Source organism: Ambystoma mexicanum, chromosome 13 (genome assembly GCF_040938575.1).
Source record: "Ambystoma mexicanum isolate Mex_15411 chromosome 13, UKY_AmexF1_1, whole genome shotgun sequence".
NCBI classification, from domain to species: domain Eukaryota; kingdom Metazoa; phylum Chordata; class Amphibia; order Caudata; family Ambystomatidae; genus Ambystoma; species Ambystoma mexicanum.
The window spans coordinates 372,939,600-372,965,788 of NC_090938.1; the positions used below are offsets into that span (position 1 = coordinate 372,939,600).

A 26,189-nucleotide genomic window follows, 5' to 3' on the forward strand; every position below is an offset into this window, starting at 1 on the left:
TCCAATCTAGGTACAGTTTTGCTAATATGGACCAGAATATAGCAGATTCTCTGGCAGTCTAAATGCAACGTTTCAAATATGGATGAAATCAACAGGTTCTCAGTCTAGATGCAATTTTTCTAGTAAAGTTCAAGATATAGCAAATTCTTGGGCAGTCTAAATGCAGTTTTGCAAATATAACGATAAAAACAACAAGTTCTCACGCAGTCTAGATGTAGTTTTTCTCGTAAGGTTCAAGATAAAGCAGATTCTCGGGCAGTCTATAAGCAGCTTTGCTTCTATTGATCATAATGGAGCAAGGTTTCCGCGGCCATTGGGAGGGCATATAGGCAAGGCAGCCTATCTGGGAATCAGTAGAGATTGCTGGGGCCTCGTTAGGCTCTGTAGGCAGGCAATGGGAGAGCGGTTGGCCATTTCGGAACGTTAAAGATACCTCGTGTACCTTAATGGCGTCTCAGGTGCGGCGGCAGCGTTTCAGCTGTATTCAGGCTACACGGCAGCCTACACTTCCTTCAGTGATGGCGATTCTTCAAATATTGCGGATACAATATTTAGGTGGGGGAATTTGGATGGAAGTGCTACAATCTCATCACTTACCTTAAATCTTGCATTGGTAAGGTGGCCTTGGTGCAGGGTGCCTGCTGCTCTTGCAGGGGCGGATCCTGGTCGAGGGAGCGCCTGCTCCTTTGCTGTGATGGAATGAATAAATCCAGGCATCAAACGGGTGAGCTGTAGAGCTGTAGCGTTGATATTCGCAAATAAAAGTATCCAAGTAACACACTCAAGGTTTCAGTTATAAATAGTTATTTAACATCAATTTTTAAGCTTTCTTTAAAATGGGCAAGATATCTAACAATCAAATATACTTTAAAATACTTTTCAGAATCAGCACAAGTTAGTGGATACTCTTTGGATATGCTTCTTACACAAGTCCTACACCCGGAGGTGACTTCATTCACAAGGACAGTAATGGCTTTTATTTTTTTTTTTTTTTTTTTCTTTTTATTGATTTGGTTGAATTTAATCAACCTTTCAAACAGTACAAAAGATAAAATGAATGAAATATACAGCATTTGACATGGTTTTAACTTTCATCATGTAAATCTTAAAAAGTACAGCATCTTATTTACATTACTTGCCAATTAAAAAGTTGGAAAAACATCAGGTGCAACATTTGATTAAATTCTCGCTTTGATTAATTGTCTAATTTAAGACTAACAAGAAAATTAACAGCTGCTATTTGAATTGCACTATTATTAGAACCTAACAGAACCGCCCAGCATTCATCCTGTGAAATGTTACCTAGATATTGACAGTGTCTAGCAAAAGCAATTTGTCTAATAGGACTGAGTGGTACACATTCTGTAAATAGATGAGCCAATGTTTCACCCGTAGGTGAGGCTTGGCAGAATCTACAGATGTTTTGTTCTGGACTAATTAGTTTGCGTTTGGCTCTAACTTCCATGGTAGCCCAGAGGTTAAAGCGAAGGCGCATTATTCCTGTTCTATATTTGGGGGCTGGTGATCGTACTAGGTATGCTGGTAATGTTTTGATTTTTTTTGGAGGGAAGCGGGCCGTATCGCTGTCACGATACTTGGTGCTTGATTCACATGTATCAATCCAATCTGTTTGATGTATTTTGAATTTAGCTTTTTCGGGGTTCAGCAATAATAATTCAAGTGAAACTTCTGCTTTCGTCATTATTTGGTATACTCTTGTTAGCCAGTCCGCAATATATCTAGATTTCTTTGGTGCAAATATGTGGCCGGAAAGCGTGTTTAATAATACGTTTTCATTAGTTGACAACAAGCATTTCCCAAAGAGTGAACATATACGCCAGTTATAGTGGGCTTCAAGAGAAGACAGACCAAGCTCGTATCTCAACCATGATGTGGGGACGCATTGAGGTAGGTGGAGGAGTGCACGCCAATATTTTGCTTCCCACTGATCGAATTTGAATGCAGAGTCTACAGGTAGTGTCTCCAAACCATATAATAGTATGGGGACAACTTTCTTGGTCCAATAATGCCATGCTGGAAGAATGGAGAATTTGCCAAATCTGTGCATGATAACCCGAGCTTGGGAGATGGAAGAAACTAGCTTGGACTCGAGCCTCTCTATCTGCCCATGAGGTTTTGGGTGTCCTTCAACGATCATACCTAGATAGCAATAGCTTGGAACAATGCTTAGTGGGACGCTACCTATGGACCACACAAATGAGGCTGGGCCTAAACGCTTGGGGGAGTATTGCATGATGTAAGTTTTGGACGTGTTAACTGACAATTCATTGGAATGCACATACTGATGGAACGTAGCCAGGAGTCGCTGTAACCCCACCTGGGTTCTGGATATAAGGACTAGGTCGTCTGCATACATGAGAGATTTGACTTCTTGATTACATAGTCTGGGAGAATCGGAAGTAACAGCAGAAAACGCAAATTTAACATCATAGATAAAGTAATTAAACACTGCTGAAGCTAGAGAGCAACCTTGTTTCAAACCACGGAAAGTCGGTATGCTATTTGTTAATAGACCATCTAGTGTGATGCGTACTCGGATCGTCGTGTCATGGTGCAATAGATGTATGATATCGTATAGGGTCGTTGGGCAGTTGTCTCGGGCAAGCTTATTTAGTAATAGAGGACGACTGACGGAGTCAAAAGCTGCATGTAAATCAATGAAGGCCAGAAACATCTGTTGTTTTGTTTCTTGACACTGAGCTTTGATCGCATTCAGGGTCATAAGATTTATGTTGGTCCCCATTCCTGCCATAAAACCAGTTTGATTAGAATCCCTCAGTTTGTTGTTGCCTGTCCAGATGTTAAATTCAGCTAGTACCAATTTTGTGAAAATCTTCCCGGGGGCATCTAATAAAGCAATCGGCCGATAGTTGGCAGGTAGTGACCGATCGCCTTTTTTAAAAATTGGTATTATGATAGATGACTTCCATGAAGTTGGAATCATGCGATTGCGAATGATGTCGCAGAAGATCCTGAATAAGATCTTGGACCATATGTCTGGACGACTTTTGAACATATGATTTGACAATCCATCTGGGCCTTCGGCTCTTGATGAGCTCAATTTTTTTATTATGCCATGTATGTCCTCAACTGAGATTTTTAAATTCCAGCTAGATGTCGGTGCCGGCGAATAGTTGTCGTGTTTATAGTAAGGGTCATCATATAGTGTTGAAAAGTGGTTAATCCACATATGTTCAGAAACCCCATTCAGTTGAGTATCTGCTTGGAGATGACATGATTGGTTATTTAAAAGAGCCCACATGCCAGATGAATTTTTGTTCCTCATGGCATTGCCCATAGCTTCGCTATCTTGTTGATATAACAGAGACTTATGGCCACTAAGCCAATTTTTATATTGACTTTTCGCAGATTTCAGTACTTGCCATTTGTCGGCTTTAGTTGAAAGTAGGATTTTTCTTTTGAGCATTCTATATTCTGTCTTTCGTTTACAGACTACCGGGTCAAATGTATGTGGATGTTTGATCCTATTTGATTGTGGTATGTTGACGGTCTGGACAAATGCCCCTAATAGGTTGATGTATTCAATGCTGGTGCAATGGTGTGCCTCGGTCATTACAAGATCTTTAAACTGGTTCAAAGAGTTAGCAGTCCATTTGAGCCGTGTACGGGAGTTATTCACTCCCACTGTACCATGATAATACGTGTGTCTGGTTGGAATTGTGGAGTGCAACATACACTGTAAAGACAGGAGGCAATGGTCGCTTTTGGGATGGTCTATGATGTCAAGGGAGACTACCTGTTGGAAAAGCTTAATGTCAGCATAGATGTAATCTATGATGCTATTTGCAGATCCTCTATGCCAAGTGTAGTGTGGGGGGACATCATTATGGACTGAGCCATTCACCATGTGATAATTGCGCTCAGCCATGATCTGTTCCCATTTGCGAACACCTTGGGTTTGTTCTCCCACCTTCAAACAATTGAGGTTCAGGTCACCGAGTATGATCGTATACGAGATTGTTTTGTCCAGATGAATTAGGTCAAGCATATCGTTTAAGCCTTCAAAGAACAACTCATCAGGCATACTGAGAGGATTACGATAAATATTTAATAAGGCAAAGTTTATATCTTGATTGCAAATTCTCACAAGTTGAATGTGTGCGCCTACAGAAGCCCATGGAGTGATTGAAAAGCTAAATTTAATGTTGACGGCCACTAGGAGTCCCGAGGATGGTCGACCTCCAGTCAATACTGCGGGAATTAAGGCAATTTCATAGCAATCCCATAACGGAGGTTTAGTAAGCCATACCTCTTGTAGAGCGATGAGATGGTATAATAATGACATCTCACTAAAAGAGGCCTGGAGATGTTTATGCCCTCTTGTGTTCCAACTGGCCACAAAAAGAGCATTTCGAATTTCATCTTTTGGTTGTTAATACCGAGAGTTTTCAGGTAGCCATGATGGTCTGGATTCACTGCGGGAGCCCTGATATATCTTAGGGACCATAGCAGAGATGTTTGAGGGCAGGTGAACGGAGTCAGGTTCCTCTGCCAACAAGAACCCCATATTAAATAGAACCATTTTGTTGCGCCATATTAACTGATGTACTATCCCCGATGGAATCCAGAGTCTGACTATTGATAAGGAGGTTTCGGAAATGAATTCAACTCTATCTATATCGTGTGAAGAAATGTTGCATAATTCTTCCGTGTCACCAAAAATATTCAGGACACTTTGTCGGTTTAGATCATATTTTTGGTCGGTGCCCTCCCGACATTTAAGGATTAAGGTATGAAATTGGGATTGTCCTGGGTTCGATTGCCCAGTTGGCCAGCGCTTGTTGTTATTGCGCGGGGGCCCTTGTGCGTTAGGGGGCCTGCTTTGTCTAGGATTTCTTGTCACTTCCGATGCTAGATTTACAGGTGATTGATTCACATTATTTGGGTGTTCTGCTGGTCTTGTGGGGGCACCTTGAGCCTGTGTGAATACAGAGACCACCTTTGCAGCAAGATATTCGTCTACTTGCTTTTTTAGTTCATTTGTCAAGGACTGGATGCTATTTTCATTAAGTTTGTGTGTATCATTTGGCATAGGTGCAAACGTGACCGTCTTTGACTGGTTTGCAAGCACAGAAGGAGCTTGTACGGAAATAGGGATTTGCTGGGGAGAGAGGTTTGCAGGGAACAAGCCAGTACCACTCTTGATAGATGGTTTGAGTGGAGTTTGGCCCTGTGGCTGCACTGTATGTGAAATAGTGGAATTTTGAACCGAAATGTTTTTTTCTGGAATCAAAGCAGTTATCGGAATTTTCTGTAGCGCACCCAAAACTTGTACTAGTTGTGATAAGGGAGACAGGGGCTCAGGTGGGGGGACCATGGTTGTATCATTAGAGAGGGGTGCTATAAGAGACCCTGCTACTTCTGTCTCTCTGGGATGTAGGGAAGCGGTAGTTTCTATTTCGCCTAACTCACAGGCTTCTGGAGCTATTTTCTTTTTGCTAAGTGCTTTGAAAAAGGTCGCTAGTGTGTTTTTTTGATGTTTAAATCCAATCATATTTTTCGTTTTTTTTATGTTGTTATTCTTCTTTATTATTTTTTTGTTTTTTGATTTCTCCACTAATGAGGGCTGAACACCACTCAAACTTTGTGTATCCATGGGAGTATCGCCAGTTGGAGCAATTGGGCCTGGTGTTTTTGGAGTCAGTTGCTTGCTTTGGTCATGCATAATGGGCACTAGGTCCTGGCGAATAATGCCTTGGATTAGAGGCAAGGGACAGGGAGTCAATACATGAGCAGATGTTTCATTCTCTGAATTATTAGGCAATGTGGCGAGTGACTGATCAGTTTTATCATTCTTGGTCTCCATTTTTGTGAGTTGTTGCATTGAGAGCCACTGTATCAAATCTTCAAAATGAGCAGATTGTTGATTTACTTTGGTGTCAAGTGCTTCATAAAGTTTACACAAACTGTATACAGCAGTGTTGATAGCAGTTAATGTGGGTTGAAGCATGGAAAGGATTTGAACAGGATTGTCAAGCGATTGAGGGTTATGGGTGCGTGGTGTTGGAAGGGCAAATGATTTGAGATAGGGGAGTGCATTGTCTGGGCGCAAGGCACTACTATCATCTGGGACACTACTGCAGCTCTTGGAATCAATGTTAGCATGGCTTGCATCAGATATGCTTCCATGGATAGATATAATTTGGGGATCAGAGGATAACGAGGAGAAGACAAGTGGAGGTATGGACATGTTCGCATTGTGCGTTATGTGACAGGATTTGGTGGATTCGAGCATTGTCCGATCAGAAATTGGGCGGGAAGCAGAGCGCCTCCAAGGGGTGTGTTGTGGGTTGCTGGTTTTGCCGACTGTTATAGGGGAGGGTGTAGAGATCATACTTGTGGAAATATTGACAGGGGACTCTAATTGGATCATGTTTGATTTGCCATTTACATTGTCAAATGGGAAGCGACTTTCTTTGAGCAAGTTTGCAGGAGTAGCATTGGTGGCTGTAAAAAAAGCTTGAAGGGCCACTACCGAATTCACTGACTTGGGCGATGAAGATTGAGGCTGTGGCATCATCGCCAAGGGAGCAATGGTTGGCATGTTGGAAGTGAGCTTATAAGCTGTATATGAGGTCATGATGGAGGTGAATATACTTAGATTCACAAATACCTCAGTGGTTGGTCAAGATATTAAAAATAATGTATACGGGCCAGTAAAGAGCCAGAGATGAATAGACACTAGGCACTATAGACTTGACAAGTTGCAATAAGTACCTTTATGTTTGGTGCCGTGTTGGGCCAGAACTGAGAATGCTTACACTAGCACACAATTTCTTTGGCAGGACTTACGACAACTATGTGTCAACTCAATCTACCAACCGTTACCATGAGTATTTCGCCACCATTCGCGCAACAGTCGCACAACAGCAGCTGGGCTTTACTCCACCGGGCTTAACGCCACAAGGGTGGTAGCCTCGCTCTTTTGTGGCGAGTAGCGGTCACGTGATAGGTCACGTGGACCAGTCTCCGCCTCCTCCAGGAAGCGCTGAAACGAGGCCGACAAGAGCCTAGTTCTGCTCGCAGTGTCGGTCACAGGATGCTAGATGTGCGTGTCTCCAAAGTACTCCACACGCAGTTAGAGCAACAATCCGCACACGGGCGGCAGCCTCGCTCTTTTGTGGCGAGTAGCGGTCACGTGATAGGTCACGTGGACCAGTCTCCGCCTCCTCCAGGAAGCGCTGAAACGAGGCCGACAAGAGCCTAGTTCTGCTCGCAGTGTCGGTCACAGGATGCTAGATGTGCGTGTCTCCAAAGTACTCCACACGCAGTTAGAGCAACAATCCGCACACGGGCGGCAGCCTCGCTCTTTTGTGGCGAGTAGCGGTCACGTGATAGGTCACGTGGACCAGTCTCCGCCTCCTCCAGGAAGCGCTGAAACGAGGCCGACAAGAGCCTAGTTCTGCTCGCAGTGTCGGTCACAGGATGCTAGATGTGCGTGTCTCCAAAGTACTCCACACGCAGTTAGAGCAACAATCCGCACACGGGCGGCAGCCTCGCTCTTTTGTGGCGAGTAGCGGTCACGTGATAGGTCACGTGGACCAGTCTCCGCCTCCTCCAGGAAGCGCTGAAACGAGGCCGACAAGAGCCTAGTTCTGCTCGCAGTGTCGGTCACAGGATGCTAGATGTGCGTGTCTCCAAAGTACTCCACACGCAGTTAGAGCAACAATCCGCACACGGGCGGCAGCCTCGCTCTTTTGTGGCGAGTAGCGGTCACGTGATAGGTCACGTGGACCAGTCTCCGCCTCCTCCAGGAAGCGCTGAAACGAGGCCGACAAGAGCCTAGTTCTGCTCGCAGTGTCGGTCACAGGATGCTAGATGTGCGTGTCTCCAAAGTACTCCACACGCAGTTAGAGCAACAATCCCTGGCTTTTATATATCACTGGTTATACTTTGAAATGAAAGGTTAAGGAAGGAAACAAAGGTTAAACAGGTTCTCAGGGTATGTGAGTGTACTTAAATTTTCCAATGAGGTCTAGCAAGCCTTTCCCAGCAAGAATTCTAAAAAAGTTACCGCCTGTGAGGGACAGAAATGTCAGTCAGTGGATTAGAAGAGTCTGCAGGGAGCCAGAAAAGCTACAGTCAATTGAAGCACAGTCTATGGAGCTGAGAAACTTCTTGGATAATAAGTCTTGCACAAAGTTAGAGTTTTGTAGAAATCACTTGTAGGGTCGCAAGATGTTAAGCCTGTGAAAAGCAGAGTTGGAATTAACTCTAAAGGTAAGCCACTGCAAGTCTCAATTGAAAAAAGCACAGCTCAAAAGACAGAGGTATGTACCCCAAGTCTAAACAGTACCCACCGCTTTGAAGAAGAGTTGTTCAGCTGGATTCTGTCCGGTTGCAGTGATGCAGACCCTGGGTTCCTGAGCCTTAGTCGTGGGGACAAGAGGGAGCACATCTGGAGGGCTCATGCAGTGGCAATTTGGAGGTCGTCTTCAGATACGGGCTCTTTTCGGATCAGCAGCACTTCACGGTTTCAGTGCTTGGTAAACAGCACCACTGCGGATCTCGGCTACCGGTTGGGCTTCTTCACTCCTTGGGTCCAGCACTCTGGTCAGGGGACTCAAGCTCTGGCTGCCCCGCTTCTGGAGGGTCCTTAGAATCCTGGAGCTTCTGCCCGGATTGCAGACGTTGCACTCGACTATGGATTTCTCGACCCCTGGCACTCTGTTCTTGCAGCAGCAAAGAAGTACAGCGAATCGGGGAAGATGGTGCAGTGGAGTTTGTCACGGGTTAGTTGGTACCACTAACCCAAGGGAAGAAGTCGTCCCTTCCAGAGCTTCTCTGTCGAATTGAAAAAGGAGTTTCCGCACAGCAGCAGGGCTTCACCAGGCAATTCAAAGGTCCAGGAGGATGCATCGTCAGGTGTTTCTTCCAGTGGTCGACTCTGCCTCTAATCTCAATACCCTCGCGGTTTCTCCCATTCATGCACTTCTTGGATAATAAGTCCCGGGAGGATAGCTCAGCGGCAACGTGCTTGCCTTGGAAACAAGACGACACAAAGCAACATAGGTTCGATCCCCGGGCCACACTTAGAAACCTCTGGGTATTAAGCGCGTTATAAATACGCAACTAAAAGATATATTCCGGGCTTAAATGTGTGCTCTGTTCTTGAGGGGTGTTATTGCTTCGACTGGCATTTTGGTGCAACCAGTCTAGGCATGTCTAAATATGGCCTGGAATGCTTTACTGTAATGTTATTACGTGTCTACACTGATCTACATTGTGCAGCCAGTGGGACATTTTTTCAATGTGGCATGGCATTTTTAATAGCAGAGCATTCGTGTTCTGCACAGATGTCAAAACGAGCGCCCTACTTGCTGTGCTATCGGACCAGGCTATGGCCGCATGTTTATCAGAACAAAGGTTACAAGGCATATACAGTATTTACATAGGTTACATTTTTTACAATCTTAACAAGATACGTGTTACACATCATAAACAGTATCTACAAGGTTACCTAGTCTAGACAGGGATACAAAGTCTGAGTGGGGCAATACAGTGTGAGTCAGTTAGAATCGGAGACAGTGCCGGTGGGTTCTAGATAAGGTGGGTGTGATAGTTTCCAGTCAGGAAGCTAAACTTGTGGGTGCCAGTGAGGTCAAGTTCATGAAGCCAACGTTTAGCATTACTCTTAAAGGATTGGAAGTAGGGTTCAGATCTAAGGGAAGGAGGAACCGTGTTCCGTAGCTTGGCTGCCAAAACAGGGAAGCTGGAGCCACCCGCGTTTTGGAGCTTAAATCTCAGGATGGACATGGTATAAGATTGGGCAGCTCTAAGTGGCCTTTTGGAAGTATGTGAAGAGAATCTGTTGGTAAGGGAGGCTGAAGCAAGATTAGCTCTTACTTTGTGTGTTAGAGCAAGTGATTTCAGGGAGATTCTGTGCTCGACAGACAGCCAATGCAGATTGTGTCTGGTGTCCGATATATGAGATTTCTTGGAGATGTTGACAACAGTCCTGATAGCATTGTGACACTTGCACTTTAATATTTTTTTGGCAGATTCCTAGGTAGAGGGCATTGCAATAGTCTATTTTAGACATGACTAAAGTTCTAGCAAGTGTGATGCAGTTGGATGTCGTGAGGAACGGCCTGCATGCAGCAATTAATTTACAGGTGTATGTTGAAGCAGCTATCACAGCATTTGTTTGTCTAGTGAAGGAAAGTATGGCAGGTAGATACCGAGGGTTTTCGTGTTATAAGAGACATTGATAGTGTTGCCATCGATGGTGAAGGATTTGAAGGTAGGGTCTAGTTTGAGTTTGGCGTGAAAACCAAGGTTTAACAACTCGTTTTTTTTTCGTCGTTTAGGCAAAGACTGTGTTGTGACATCCAGGTACTGCGTAGATTTCGTTGAGAGCTAAATCGTCTATTGGATGGTCTCCAGTGATGGGAACGAGTATCTGGGTGTCGTCAGCTTAATTGGTGTACGCGACACCCAGATGATCAAGTATGTCGAAGAGAGGCTTCGTAAAGACATTATATAGCGTAGGGGAGATGCATGAACCTTGTGGGACACCAGAGAGTACTTGGAAGGGTTCTGTGGAGGCTGTTGGAGAGAAGACCCTCATGGTTCTGTTAGCCAGGAAAGATCTAATCCATAATGTGGCTGAGTCAGAGGTATGCAGCGGTTTTCAGGTGGTGGCAAAGAGTTTGGTGATTGACCAAATCGAAAGCTGCTGATAGGTCGAGTAAAAGTAGTAGGGCTAGTTTACCCTCATCTTTTATGTCTTGGATTTGTGTTATGGGGTCAATCGGGGCAGTTTCCGTGCCATGTCTGGGGCGGAAACCTGATTGCCTGAGTCCCAGAAGGTTGTTGGTTTCAAGATAGGCCTGTATTTGCAGGTAGGCAGCCCGGTCTAATATTTTTAGTAAAAAGGGCACTGTTGTGATGGGCCTATAGTCAGATGGGTTCCGAGGGTCAAGTGTGGGTTTCTCGATCAAGGGGATGACCAAAGTGTCTTTTAGGTTGTCAGGTACAGTTCCAGTTTTAAAGGAAGCATTGATGAGGTTAGTGATGAAGGGAGCAAGGTCGTGTGCAGCTGCTTTAATAACAGGTGCTGGGCATAAGTCACCTTGACATGCCTTTCCAAACACACTGGAGCCAGAGCCGGGCTTCAGGGCTGAAGCCCTCCAAAGGCAAAATGAACAAAGGGCTCAACTCGGCCTTGACGCACAGAGTAAAACCCAAGAAAGACCTCACAAACAGAAAATGGCGACAAAATGGTTACCCATGGGTGCTATACTGCAGCTGAGGATTCAACCTGCGGTAAAAAATCACAATGGTAGGAAAACTAAACCACTGCTACCAGCCATTTAGAGTAGTGAGGGTAACCTAAAAATGTTTCATGATAATGTAGGATAAGGGGCCACTAGGTAACCCCTCCCCAGCCCTCCTCAGAAGATGGTGTGGGCTGGACAGTGACGTAACACAAAACGGGGGGGCCCCCCTGCGAGCCATGCTGACTGCCCCCCAATTCGACAACAAATCACAGGTCGTGCCACACTCTGGGCCGGCCTAGATTATCCTGCTTGCACAATACGCGTGAACATGCTGCTGAAGGGGTATGCCGCACACTGTACTACGAGAAAGATATAAATATGTATCGTAAGGCAATATACAGCAAAGTTTCTGAGACAAATTGCCTAAAAAGCCAGAGTGTTTGCAATTTTTTTGTAGGGTAACACCAATTCAATTCATGCAAGTCATCAACAGTGCACAGGAACACGAATGCTTTGCTATTAAAAATGCCATGCCACATTGAAAAAATGTCCCACTGGCTGCACAATGTAGATCAGTGTCGACACGTAATAACATTACAGTAAAGCATTCCAGGCCAGATTTAGACATGCCTAGACTGGTTGCACCAAAATGCCAGTCGAAGCAATAACACCCCTCAGAACAGAGCACACATTTAAGCCCGGGTCTCTGCAGCCTCTAACAACACAGCCTAAACTCTTTAAAATCTGCAAGGAACTGGTCAATCCTGTTGCAGTCTTTACCTCTCCTGTTCCCTTTCAGGCCCTCTGTATGGCTCTGTGCTCTCACTTCTCAGCTAAAACTCAGGACATCCTGTCCTCTTTCTCCTCTTCCTCTCTCGGCTCCCCATTGGCCATCTCTACCTCTGCTCCTTCTTTCTCCTCTTTCTCTCTGACAACACCTGATGAGGTTTCTAGAGAAGTCCGATCTATGAAGGTGTCGTCCAAACAGGTGCTCCCCTGCTCCTCCAGAACCATCAAGGACCATATTGACACCCTTACTCCAGCCGTGGACGATTTCTGTATTCACTCTTTCGCCACTGGAACGTTCCCCTCTTCCCTTAAGCACTCCCTTGTGCACCCACTCCTCAAGCAGACGTGTGGCAATCCTACCTGCCCGGCAAACTATCGCCCAATCTCCATCACCCCTTTCCTGGACAAACTCTTGGAAAAGCTGCCCATCTCCCAGTTTACTCTCCACACTGAATATGTTGTCTTCATGACCATCAGTCTGGCTTCAGAGCTGCCAGAGGCATGGAAACTGCTTTCCTGAACACCTGTGATGATCTGCTCTCCAACCTTGATTCCAGCATTCCTTCTGTCCAAATCCTCCTTGATCTTTCCTCTACTTTCTACACAGTCAACCACGCTATCTTGTTCAATCGACTGGGCATCACGGATCAGGCCCTGTAGTGGCTGATCTCCTTGATCTTGTAATGCCCCTCCCAGTTCCACCTCGGTCCCTTTCTCTCTGCAACCTCTTTCTACCTGTGGCCTTCCCCACGGGTCTATCCTCTCTCCCTGGTTTTTCACCTTTACTTGGCCCCTTTGGCCCATCTGAACTCTACCTTCATCTCAAACTTTCAGTGTTATGCGGATGACACTTAGCTTTCCTTCAGGCTCTGCTCCTCTCTTGCTCATTCCTAACTGTCTATCCACAATTCAGGATTGGTGCACCTCCAACTAGCTCTGCCTTAATGCCAATAAGACAGAGATCCTTCTCATTGGGACCCCTTTCACTTTGGCCACCCACCTTGGGCCCTATTCCTTCGCCTTCCTGTGAGGCATAAAACCTTGGTTGCATCTTCGACCCCACTCTTTCTCTCCTCACATCTTGGACGTTGCCAAGAATTCCCACCATCAGCTGCACCTCCTGAAAGGGACTCTTCCCTTTCTCACTTCCCCTAGAAGCTCACTGTCGTCATAGCCCTGTTTTTCTCTAGGCTGGACTATTGCAACAGCCTTTCTCAATCTGCCTTCCTCTACTCTCCACCCTCTGCATCTAATCCAGAACAGGACTGTGAGACTTCTCCTTGGCCTCAAGCTCAGAGATCGTATCTCTCCAGCCCTGAACTCTCTCCACTGGCTCCCGGTAGCTGCAAGGATCAAGTTCAGGACCCTTTGCATTGTCCACATAGCTTTCTGGGTTCGGGCCCACACTACATCCTCCGCTCTCTTCCAAAATACCTTACTTCTCCAGCCATTCCCCCAGCTACCTCCAACTCGAAGGGTTTGCCGCTTCCCCAGGCAGAGAGTGGAGGGGTAGATCTCTCCTGTGCAGGTGCCTCCCTATGGAATGTCGTCCCTGCCCCTCAAACTTGAGCAGACCACCTGAAGTTCTGGAAGCATCTCAAATCAGTCCTCTTCTCCTTTGCTTTCTCTCTCCCTCCCCCTGCTGACCTGTCTGTCTTCTGTACCGACTGGTTGCTTGGCTACGCTCAAGAAAGAGCCTGGACTCAATGAGACTGATCAGTCACCCTTGCACTGCCTCTGGGCCTACCAGGCACTTGGGGGATGTAACTGTAATCCTACAGTCCCTTGTTATCCTTGCACTACCCAGAGCCGCGCTGTACTTACTCAGAGTATAACTGCCTTGTTTTCCCCTTCCTTGCACTTCCCACCTCCTTTTCACCTTGCATTTCCCGCACTCGCATCATCTGACTGACACATGGCCTAGTAAGATTGTTTCTTGTCCTCCCTCTTCCCTCCCTTGTCTTGTCGTGCCTAGAAACACTTGTGTACAGGCGTGTTATAAGTGACTTATATATCATTTTATCACAGATGCCCAGAAAAATATGCAATGCTGCAGTAAGAAACGGCTAGATAGCAGGACCCAAATCCCAGTCTAGCCAGGTAATTACTTTTAGCAGGACTGCTTTATCAGTAATGCACAGTTAAACGGTCATACCAAACTGAGGAATGGCCAGACTGGCTGCAGCAAAATGCCTCTCTAGCCACTAATACCAAATATCATGCCTGGTTAGTCTGGACATAGACAACCATTATGATTTATCGCACAATCCTGCCCCCCACACATCCCCTCTGCCTTCCACGCCCTACCCCAACCTCCAAAATCATCTCCTTGGCCAAGAATTACATTCACGTCCCTCTTGCTCGTCACAGAGCTTACCTTTGATACTCCTTGCCTCATAGGTAAGTACTGAGATGAGAGAGTGGGACTAAAAGTAATGAAGATTACAGGTAGCTAAGTCAGGCATTACCTCCATGTACCTCAGCCTCATCCCAGTACTTGAGTATGAGGTAGATTTACTACTCGGGCATACAGGTGAGCGTGTGCTATGTGGTCCCCCTGCCCCCATCCTCCATCATGGTGCTGTACTGAGCGTATGTAGTGCACACAGGCTTGTAAACCCGCATCCTAGTGTCCCTGCCCGCAACCCTCCTCCCATGCCCTCCCCCGGCCCCGATTGGTTGCATTCTATTCCGGTATTGCACGAGGGCCTAACCCTCTGCATGTTCGCTCCCTGTGCCATTTACTACTCGGGAATACAGGTGAGCGCATGCTATGTGGTCCCCCTGCCCCCCATTCCTCCATCATGGCGCTGCATTTGTAACTCATAAGACTCCCACAATCCCGCGTGCAGGCCTGCCCTCAGAATTGTTCAGTCCTCAATTTCCCCTCCAGCCTCCCCTTACCCCTCAACCCCCTCCCCCAACCCTCCCCTGATTGGCCAGCTCTCTGGCCATAAGCGACCCTCCCAAGGCAGCCCGCTGCCCGGCAGCCCCTGCGGCTAAGAGCCCCAAGGCCAAGGGCGGCGCCTATGTTGGCAGCTCCAAGATGTGTCTGCAGGTGTCCGCAGGGGAAGCCAGTGGTCAACAGACACCAACAAAAACTGTAAGTGTGGTATGGGTGGGGTGTAGAGCAATTACTCTACTCCAGAAAACCCCTGCCACTCTATCTTACCTTTCCATAACATAGGCTGCCATAGACTCACACCAGGCATACTTGGAAAGATTTGTGACCACCAGACTGAACCTATTCATGACAGGATTGTAGATGTTGCCTTGCATTACATACTAACCTACTCGTCAAAGTCAACAAGTGCCACACTTAGATGAAACTTGAATGTTAGCATGCCCACACTTAGATAGAATTGTGAACATTGGCCTACGTCTTATCTAGATAGGATTGTGAATGTTAGCATGTGCCACACTCAGAATTTTAAACATTAGCCTACGTCGCATCTAGATAAGATTGTGAATGTTCGCATGCCCGCACTTAGGTGAAACCTGAATGTTAGTATGTGCCACACTTGGATAGAATTGTGAACATTAGCCTCATCACATCTAGATAGGATTATGATTGCTAGCATGCCCACACTTGGATAGAATTGCGAACATTAGCCTGGGTCACATCTAGATGGGATTGTGAAGTTAGCATGCTTGCACTTAGGTGAAACTTGAATGTTAGCATTTACCACACTTAGAATTGTGAACATTAGCCTGCGTCGCATCTAGATAAGATTATGAATGTTAGCAAGCGGCACACTTAGACGGAACTATGAAGGTCAGGAAGAGCTACACTTAGACAGAACTGTGAATGGTAGCATGTTAAATGTCAAGTAACCCACTAATCAGTACAAGCTCAAACTCTCTGCATACTTATCTCACTCAAAAAACTCACACAACCATCTCTCGCACAACAAGCCGCGCGCACTTCACAACACTGCAAAAACACACGCCGCACCAACAGCACACGCGGACTGACACCGATCCAATACTCACACCAAAGCTCAGCACCTGGTGTATACCGAGTTGAAGCTGCCAACAGAACACCATTCCTCTCACTATCCAACTCCCTCTTCACCTTACTAACCCATCCCACCTTATCGTTTACAGATCTGCCAGAGCACCTGGGGACCAACTCCTTTGGTGACGGTGCGCGCTACAAATACCTTTAACATACACAAGTACCGCCTCATACACAAGTACAGGGACGAGGAAGAATAGGGCTATGAATAATGATTATTACCAGTAAGTAATCAAGGCATTAAACACAGTAGTGCTGTAACACCATTGAGTTGACTGGGCTTCAGCGCCCCAACCCCACCCTTAAATTTTGGGCTATGTTGACTCAACCTGGCTGACGTTCAGAGCAGTTGCCGGACAGAATAGGACACATGTTAAACGGCACCTGGGTTTTGCTGTTAACAAGGGGCCACCAATTACTAGCGTAAAGCATTTCACTGTTAGTACCTGCATTCAAATGCCAATTTTTTTAGGCAATTTAAATCATGTGAGTTTAGTACTTGCATGCCAGGGGAGTGATTGGAAGGGTAGAGAGGGAACAGGAGAGACCCCTCATTCCCACAGCAGTCTATAAGTGGGTGCTTCCAGACTTAAAGGAGAGAGTTAACTGCTTGTAACATTGAAGTGGCACTAGACTAGTCTAATTAAAATGTGTAAAGAAGTTAGATGCTCCCACACAAATAAGTTTGCCCCTACTCCACCGCCCTTGAAGTTAGCGTCTATCCCAACATTTGGAGGATTAGCGCCCCCGAAATGTAAGTTTTGTTGCGCCCCTAAACACAAGCACACCCAGCCATCCATACATTTAAGTGTGTACCCTTTCACCATACACTCACACAAGCAGCCACCTACACATTTAAGTGTACACCTTTTCAGAATACATTCGCATACGTAACTGGGTTGAGCGGAGCCCTATTACTTAAAAAAGAAATTGTTTATTTTTGTTTATTTTTGAAGTCACTCTGCCTTCATAAAGAAATTATTTCGGTTAAGGACCAGACCATAATGGAAATAATTTCTTTAGGAAGGCAGTGACTTCAAAAATAAAATTTTCTTTTTGAAGTCGTAGGGCTCTCCCACCCCATGACATGGAGGCCTCCAGCCTAGGGTCTTCCATGTCATGGGGTAGGGAGAGCCCTCAGACTTCAAAAAGAAAGGTTCTTTTTGTGGTCACTCTGCCTTCATAAAGAAATAATTTCTGTTATAGAAATCATTTATTTATGAATACATAGTGAATTCAAAAAGAAAGATTAAAAAAGAGTTATATTTTTTTCTCCAAGTGGGCCCCCTTCCAGGACATGTGCTAGCGGCCACCCCTCCCTCCCTGCACCACGGGGGATGCATGGGGCCCCGTTACGCCAGTGGGGCTGGACCTACAAATAGAAAAAGTAAGTAAAGTCAATTTTACTTTACTATTCTTGGGAACTGTAGTTCACACAGGAAAATGTATAAAAACCTTATAAGAAATGTCACCTTACACAAAGTAGATGCCTATGTAGTTTGTCACACTTCAAAAACAGAGCAAACATATAATCCGAATCAGGTCAAAATACATGAGAAGGTGGTCTTACTCCAGGGTTAAAATTAAAAAGTCCTAGCAAAAGAGCTGGTGGTCTCCAAGGTTGAAGGGGAATTAGCAGAGAAATTAGAATTCTCCCTAACATCTCATCCTCAATCCCCAAGGACCCTCCCTCGCTTCTCCATCCCCAGGGTTAGGATCCAAAAGCAATGGCTTTCCCTGGCCACCTGAGAAGAAGACCCAAGGGGAGTAGATGTGAGGACGCCCTCTGGTTTCTCACAGGGAGTACATGTACCTTAATCTTGACATGGTTAAGGTTAAAGGTGAAACATAACTACAGATAGAGGTAAACAAAAACGTTGTAAGGTGAGTTTAAATCAGATTGTGGCTGTCTGTGTCATATGGGAGATGGACTGAAAGTGTGGCACTGTAAGGTTCTGTCCCAAGATGGCCACAGTGCACGACCATGCACAGTCCTTCCTGGCAAATGCTATCTTGTTGTACTTGCGTACTCCTGCCGTCCCTCTCAACCCCCCCCGCACCGAGTAACTAAATGTGCTTGGGCCAACTGCCATGGAAACCTGCATCGCTCGAGGGAGAGTAGCATCTGATCCACCATGTAAGGGTGATGTGGGCACGAGTGGCAATTGGGTGTTGCGACCATTGAACAAGCTCAATAAAGGCAAGGACTGTCTGTGCCCGACGGGTGGATGTGGAGGATCTTGCGAGTCACTAATGATAGTAGTGCCACCTCTCTGACCTTTGCTTCAATCTTGGAGGTGGTTTACAGTGATGGGTATTGTATGTTAAGTATCTTTGATTAATCCCCTTAGCATCTTTAAATGTCAGAAAAATTGTTTCACTTTGTTTCATATAGGACCGGCTAATCCCTGGCGCTTACAAGTTTGATGCTCTCATAACTACCTTCGAGATGGTCCTATCGGACTGCCCAGAACTGCGTGAGATAGAGTGGCGCTGTGTGATAATTGATGAGGCCCACCGACTGAAAAACCGCAACTGCAAGCTGCTGGACAGCCTAAAGCATATGGATCTGGTGGGTTCTTTTCGATTGATTTGGGAAGGGGACTTTTCAAAAGGTTCTGAGTTGCAGGGAACATTGTGGACCTATTGGCTGTAATTGATGTGTAGTGGATTGATGGTGTCAGTCACACTGACTTGATCTCCCTAGTGGTGGTGTGAACTGGTGTTTGCATAGGTGTGGGAGTTATGAACTGCTCATTCCCAATCCTGCTTGTGCACTGCCCTTTATTTCTCTATGAAGATTACATCCTTAATCTTCTCTGGTTATGTGGGAATTTTCCTTGCCTCACCTTTGGTGCCATCTGTATTGTTGCTGTACTTGCAGCAGATCACAATTGTGTTGCTTTCAATGTCCTTTATTTTCTACCAATGAAGAGAAGTTCCATACCTTTACTACTACAAACCTCCAGATATTCATTGGCCTACATTTCCACACATCTCCCATCCCCAGCAGCTTGAAGTCCGTCCAAATCTGTCTTAAATTATTTTTATTTTATGACACCCAGGAACACAAAGTTCTGCTGACTGGCACACCCCTGCAGAATACAGTTGAGGAGCTCTTCAGCTTGCTACACTTTCTGGAGCCATCGCAGTTCCCATCAGAGTCTGAGTTTTTGAAGGACTTTGGTGACCTGAAGACTGAGGAGCAGGTAATGACTATCCTCTTTAGGCTGATGTATAGGATTTATGCCCTTTGCTATGTAACTTCTACCACCAGACTTGAGGGGAAGGAGGCTAAGTTGGTGGATCCTGATGCTAAATCCCTTAGTTGCTTTTAACAGCAAAGTTGTGTTTTAAGTGATATATAAATTAATCATAGTCTTGCCTGCAAAAAATGAACTCCTTTTAGAGGGTTACACTGTTCATGTTTCATGCCATATTTTTTTTTATGTTAACATGAATGACTTGAGCTCTCAATGCAGTAGTATTTTGGCAATTTTAGCGTGTTGTAGGACAATGCTGTTAAACTGGGCAAGCAAGTTGAAATCCGCATTTGAGATTTGATTTGGGGAAAGTCTTTCACTAAAAGTTATGCCACAGCCTACTATGTGACTGATGTCCATCTTGTCTCCTTTTGCCATGTCCCGGTACTCAGGTACAGAAATTGCAAGCCATCTTAAAGCCAATGATGCTGCGAAGGCTGAAAGAGGACGTAGAGAAGAACCTGGCACCCAAACAGGAGACAATAATAGAGGTGGAACTAACCAACATGCAGAAGAAGTACTACAGAGCCATCTTGGAGAAGAATTTCTCCTTCCTGTCCAAGGGTGCCAACCATGCCAACACACCCAATCTTCTAAATACCATGATGGAGCTGAGGAAATGCTGCAACCACCCATACCTCATTACTGGTATGAGAACATCCCAACCCCACTACTCGCTCAATCCTCAAAACTGCATCCAGGCTATCCAATCAAACTTAGTGTTTGAACGGTTTACCTGGATCCCAAGTTAAGGGTTCATGAAGATCGATCCATACTTAAGTTGCTGGCTTTCTCTGTTTGCTTGCCTCTCCCAGTGTGGTTGTAGTAGAGCAGTCAATGCTATACTCTCAATGGGAGAAGGGAGATTAAAAAAATGAAACCGTAACCTTAAATGGGGGATTGGCTGCACAATATATTAGTAACAATATATTTGTATGTAGATTGCGTAAGAAAGAATGTTATCTGTTGAAGATTTTAGTATGGGGTCTTGTGGGTAGTGACTTCCACTGAAGTTGCAAAGTGTCTTCAGGCGATAGTTTGTTAAAATGAAGTGGTTTTTTATTTTAATTTTATTTTTTTATTAGCAAACGGTTTACAAACGGAACCTTTCCGCTAATCAAACAATAATATAAAAGAAAGAAGGATGATAATAAAACCAATACATTTGCAAATCACCATTAAGGAAAAGGAATTGCATATATAACTCCTTGGAAGAGTTTCCAAAAAGGAAATGGATAATTTACTTAACTCAGTCCTCCTATAGGTTATCGATTTCCCAAATGTTTACTCTCACAAATTCCAATATGGCCAAAGTCAAAGCAATCCTTTTGCCCTGCATTAATATGTCCTGCATCTCCCTCGGAGATGAGGTCTGATATTCACAAAAAAAGTCCCCATTAGATTTGATCTAATATGCCTTAAACATGGACATTGCATAATTATAAGGAATGACGACTCTGGAGTCCCTTTACATAATCTGCAGCCGTAGTTTTGAAGTTTTGTATCTTTCCTAACTTCCAATCTCTCTTTTGTAGGTAACAAGTTCAAACGTAGTCACAAGAACTGGTTACACAGTCTGAGGGGAACTTTTTCAAGTAGCCCAGGATTGTAACACGCCTTTTGAGGTCCATAAAACTTGTGCCATAGATCTTATATCCATCGTCTCGATCCAGTCCTGGTCATATAGCTTCCGTTTAACATGATCCGGATTCTCCAGAAGCAGTTCTGTGAAATGTACTCTCTCCAAAATTCCCTTACAAATCCTGCTCTGCTCCTCGAGGGTCTCTTCCTTACCCAGCAACAGAGCTAATTTTAGAGCTGTGAAACCTCCTTGCGATGGTGGTTGTAAACACTTGTGGTAAAATGACAGTGTTTTCCAAACTGTGACCTCATACTTGGAGGTCAGGCCGAGCTCTTTCCTGATTATCACTATCTGAGTTGATTTAGGTAAGGTGTCCGCAGGTGGTAGGCAGAATTGCATGCATTACCCTCTGGGACCACCACACACAATTAGGACTACAGGTGTAAGCAAGACCAACCTTTGGTATAAGTCTGTACCACACAGTTTGTTGGTAGCGAGCTGAGCAGCCAGGCTGATCTCAAAAGTTAATGTGAGCAGTGCAAATAGTTGCACAAAGGATTTTTAATCACAGTGGTTCAAGTAGACCCTTATACTCAAGGTTTCTTGGTAAACCACTTATTAATTTACACAAATTTATAAAACATTTCACTAGAAGACCACTTAATTTTATAGACCAATGCACTTCAATACACCATTTTTGAGACCGTTTGAGCTACCCTGAAAAAGGAGCCAAATGGCAGTTTAGTTACTTAGCAGTGAGCAAAAAGGACAAAAGTAAGTAGAATAGATTATATTTACTTTCTAGGCAGTGCAAATAGTTTCAGTTCACCAGAATAGTTCAATTCAAGTCAATCGGCCAGGCCAAAGTCAATGGGCTAGTGTTCTGGATAGGAGAGAGCAGTTCTGGTATCAAATGGTAAAGTCTTTGCAAATGTTATCAGAAGTAGTTTAGGAGAAAAAGAATCATTTTTGGGGTCACAAGCTGATTAGGCCTGCAAGTTGGGAAAGTTTCACGAACTTTCTCTGTAAGAGTGGTGTTCTCTCAATCGGATTGGCACAGCACCTTTGTATGAAGAAAACAAATGTTGCTGAAGTTGTGGGTCCTGCCATTTCCTGCAGATATCGCTGTTCCTGAGCCTGTCGTGGGGACAAGAGGGGAAGATGTCAGGGGGACTCCTGCACTGCACAGGATCATTGAAGAAAGCAAACAAAATGGAGTTGCTTCAGTTCCAGTAGCTGTAGATTCAAGAACACAAACTGGTGTCCCTCTCCCTCGTTAAACCTAACCAGCCTTGAGAATGGTGTCCAAGTGTCTTATGAGTTGATTGGTCCCACCAATTCAAAGGAAGAAGCCGTCGTTGAAGGCGCTTCTCTGTTGAGTGGAGTTTGGTCATTCGGACCTGCAGCAGGGCTTCACCGGGCAAACCAATGGTCCAGTGGTTGCAGCAGCCGTCCTCTTCCAGCTCGTCTTGGGTTCTTTCGATCCAGTGGCCGACTCTGCCTTCCAGTCCAAAAGACTCGCCTTTTAAACAGTTTTCTCCCTTTCATTCCAGCCTAGCTGTCACTCACCCAGCACGGTGGCTGTCCTTGCCGGACAATCAGCCAGCCAATCACACCAGAGTGCATTTGGGTCTTGTAGGAGACTGAGCACAGGGAGTTTCGGGCACCTCCCTCACTTGCTGCTCACCCCAGACTCTCGGGCGCCAAGGGCGGACTTCAGTCCTGAAGCCCGCCAAAGGCATACAAAGGGACCAAACGTGGTTTGCCGCACAGACGCAAACACTAGAAGGACCTTTCCAAATGAAATGGGGGGGGGGGGAAAGACTGGGACCCGTTTAAACAAAGGGGCTTAAGGCGCCATCTTGAAAAACATGGCTCCCGTGATTTTTAGCTACCGGTGTTCACGGTCAGGAAAAATCATGGTAGTTCATTATAAAACCACTGCTACCAACCTTTTCAATAGGAAAGGGTAGCATTTGACTGCTACATGAGTTTCTAGACACAGGGGCTAATATGTAACCCCTCCAGCACTTCATTGTAAGTTGGTGTGTTCTGGGTCTAGGAATTTGGAAAAGACTAGTAAAGTCAATTTCACTTTACATTCTCTGGAAAACAGTAGTTTATCCCAGAGAAGGTATTTAAACCTTTGGGGAGTCTAAAAGACATCCCTGTGCCATTGCACTGAGGGTGCTGTGTAACACACATGAAAAGATGCCTATGGAGTTATCCTAAAACTCCATAATCCGAAAACACAAATGTCAAACACATATCAAAACACATGAAAGAGTGGGGAAAAAAAGGCTTGCACACTTTCCAGGTTAAAAAAAATCAAGTCCTCAAAATCCAGCAAAGTTTCTGGGTGTCTCTAAAGTGAAGGGAATTAGCACATTTCTGAGAATTCTCCCAAACAGAAGGGGAAGCCAGTGGCCAGCCGTCAACCAGCAACAACCAGGACCAGTAAGGTAGGAGTGGTCTAGGTGGGGAGTAGAGCAATTACTCTACCCTGAAAGCCTAACCACTTATCAAATCTATCTAAAACACCACAATAATAATTAACACCTCTGCTGCCTTCCTCAACATCACACTATTAAACATAGCTGTGTTTAGTACAACACCCATTTGATCTGTCGGGCGTGGGCCTCTCTCCCACTATGCGGGACGCTCTAATCTAGCGGGACGTTGTTTCAGATTGCATTGTTGATTGCGGGTCTCCCTCCCACTATACAGGACGCTCTAATCTAGCGGGACGTTGTTTCAGATTGCATTGTTGATTGGGGGTCTCCCTCCCACTATACAGGACGCTCTAATCTAGCGGGACGTTGCTTCAGATTGCATTGTTGATTGTGGGTCTGTCTCCCACTATACAGGACGCTCATATGTGACTAGAGAGCATCAATGTGGAGTGAGACCGAGATCATTGGCTGATTATTGTGGAGTGATGCTGTGATTAGGAGCTCACGCCTCATAAGACGACACAGTGATTCTTAGTTACGCCCATTAGGACAATTCTGTAGTTACTAGCTATCCTTCCTAACCCCACATAGTTGGCTCACCGCAGTGAACCTCCTCCAGGGAGACGGACATTAAGGACAGCCACTGATAACACACAACGATATAACCATAACAAACCTCCACTACCTTACACAAGACAGCGACTGAACAAGTCAGCCATACCAGCTGACAAGACCACCTACAGACAGAGCCCAAACTTGTAGTGGACAATTCCCTACACCCAGTACTACAACCACAAGACAGCCGGACTAAAGCAAAAAATCAACTATGCATCGACAAACAAAATAAAGACCAACAATTCTCAAGCTCAAAATGCCGCGCAAACGACCTACACAGAGGGAAAGAAAAGAAAGAACAAGCACACCGGAGCAGCAAAAAAGACTCACAACTCCAGACCACACTCCCGCAGACAGGAACGAAAACCGAGCCAACGCTGAAAGAGACACATCCCTCTACTTAACCCCATACCTTGCAAACAACCGATCACCAGAACGAACCAACCCAACGCAAGAATCAGCAACAGCAGACAACCAAACACAACCACGCAGAACGGACACCCCTAGAAACAAACATAATCAACGCAATAACATCTTACATAACCAAAACACGAGGAACTTCCACTTGACACCCACATTTCTTGGAAGAAGCATCTGAAAACAAAAACCCAAGACAGAACCTAGAAGAACTTTTTGACGACAGACGCACCTTTACCAACACCTCAACTAGAGATCCACCTGAATGGAAACCTCAACACTGATCAAAAGACGACCCCAACAATAAAGCCCAAACCAAACTACACCTCTAAACTCCACTGCAATCTAATTAACGCAAGATCTATGTCAAAACGCTCAACAGAGATCTTTGACCATCTCTATGACAACGACATTCACATCCTATTCATCACAGAAACATGGCTGGACAACTACAAAATCACACTCCAAAGCTGCATCCCAACCAACTTCATATGCCTTCAAGTAAACAGGAAAACTAAAAAAGGAGGAGGCCTTGCAATAGCATTCAAAGGACACCTGAAAATAAAAAGACACCTCTCAACATCAACTGTGAAACCATGGTCATACACATCAGCGAACACAAAAACCAACATCACATTCATCCTGGTGTACAGACTACCGACATACGATGCAACCTTCATGGATAACTTCATAGAAGCCATCACCAACATAGCCATCAAGCACGAACATCTAATTATCCTGGGGGACTTCAACATCTGGTTCGAAGAAAGTCACGCCAACTCCCAAAACTCACTGATTGGACAACATACAACCATGAAACTACAACAGCTGGTCAAAGGGGCAACACACTCGGCAGGACACACCCTCTACGTAATCTTCACCAAGGAAAAATGTATCACCACTGATACAAATACTGTGAAGTGACCATCTCATCATCCCATTTGTTATCAGACTACCAACTCCAGTCTGCATCCAGGAAACTGGAAAACTGTCAAAGCAAGCAACCTATTCGAACAACTAGAGATGACCAAACCCTCAACTACAGAACTAGAGCTGGCTGACCTAGACGGGAAAGCGGAGCTACTTAACAAATGGATTGCTGATATAATTGAAAAGATTGGCCCGGAAAAACCATTCACCCCATCAAAAAAAGGGCAATGGCAAAACGGTTCACTCCACTACTAAGTTCCATGAAAAAGGACAACAAGAAGATGGAACTGGAATGGAGGAAAGAATACAACCCAGACAAAAAATCCTGTTCCAGAAAAAAATCCATGCATACAAGAAGGAAATAGAAAAGGTGAAGAGAAGGCATTATGATGACAGAATCACCAATGCCACCAACACACAAAAAGAAATGTTCAACATCAAAGAAATGAGAAACCCACCAGGCTGCGACAACACCCCAACCCCCTCAGAGAAACTCTGCAACGACCTGGCAGACCACTTCAAGAACAAAATCAACAACATCCGACAAATCATACAAAACAGACCAACCATAACATTTAACCAACCGGACCTAACACAGAGCCACGGCACAAACTCCAAAACTTTCCTGAAATATCAGCAGAGGCATTCGCCTTGTTGGTAAACACAAGAAGAAAGCAGGATCACCCATGGATCACTGCCCCCCTGACATCTACAAATCAATCCTCGCACAAGGAACGCCATCAGAATATTACAGAAACCTCCTAAATCTCTCACTAGCAACAAGAACTGTACCATAAACCATCAGATCAGCATATATTGAACCGCTTCTAAAAAACACAAGTGGCGATGTAGAAGACC

The 26,189-nt window shown here is 45.1% G+C and overlaps 1 protein-coding gene across 8 annotated transcripts in view; it reads left to right on the plus strand.

Annotated features, from left to right (window-relative positions):
• CHD8 (chromodomain helicase DNA binding protein 8) overlaps positions 1-26,189 on the plus strand; it is a 1,687,145-nt gene that overhangs the window by 607,884 nt on the left and 1,053,072 nt on the right. For all 8 annotated transcript variants that reach the window (XM_069633907.1, XM_069633913.1, XM_069633911.1 and 5 more), the window contains exons 13-15: positions 18,467-18,643; positions 19,137-19,280; positions 19,727-19,982. In XM_069633907.1, coding sequence (XP_069490008.1) covers positions 18,467-18,643; positions 19,137-19,280; positions 19,727-19,982 — 577 coding nt within the window. The remainder of the gene's footprint in view (positions 1-18,466; positions 18,644-19,136; positions 19,281-19,726; positions 19,983-26,189) is intronic.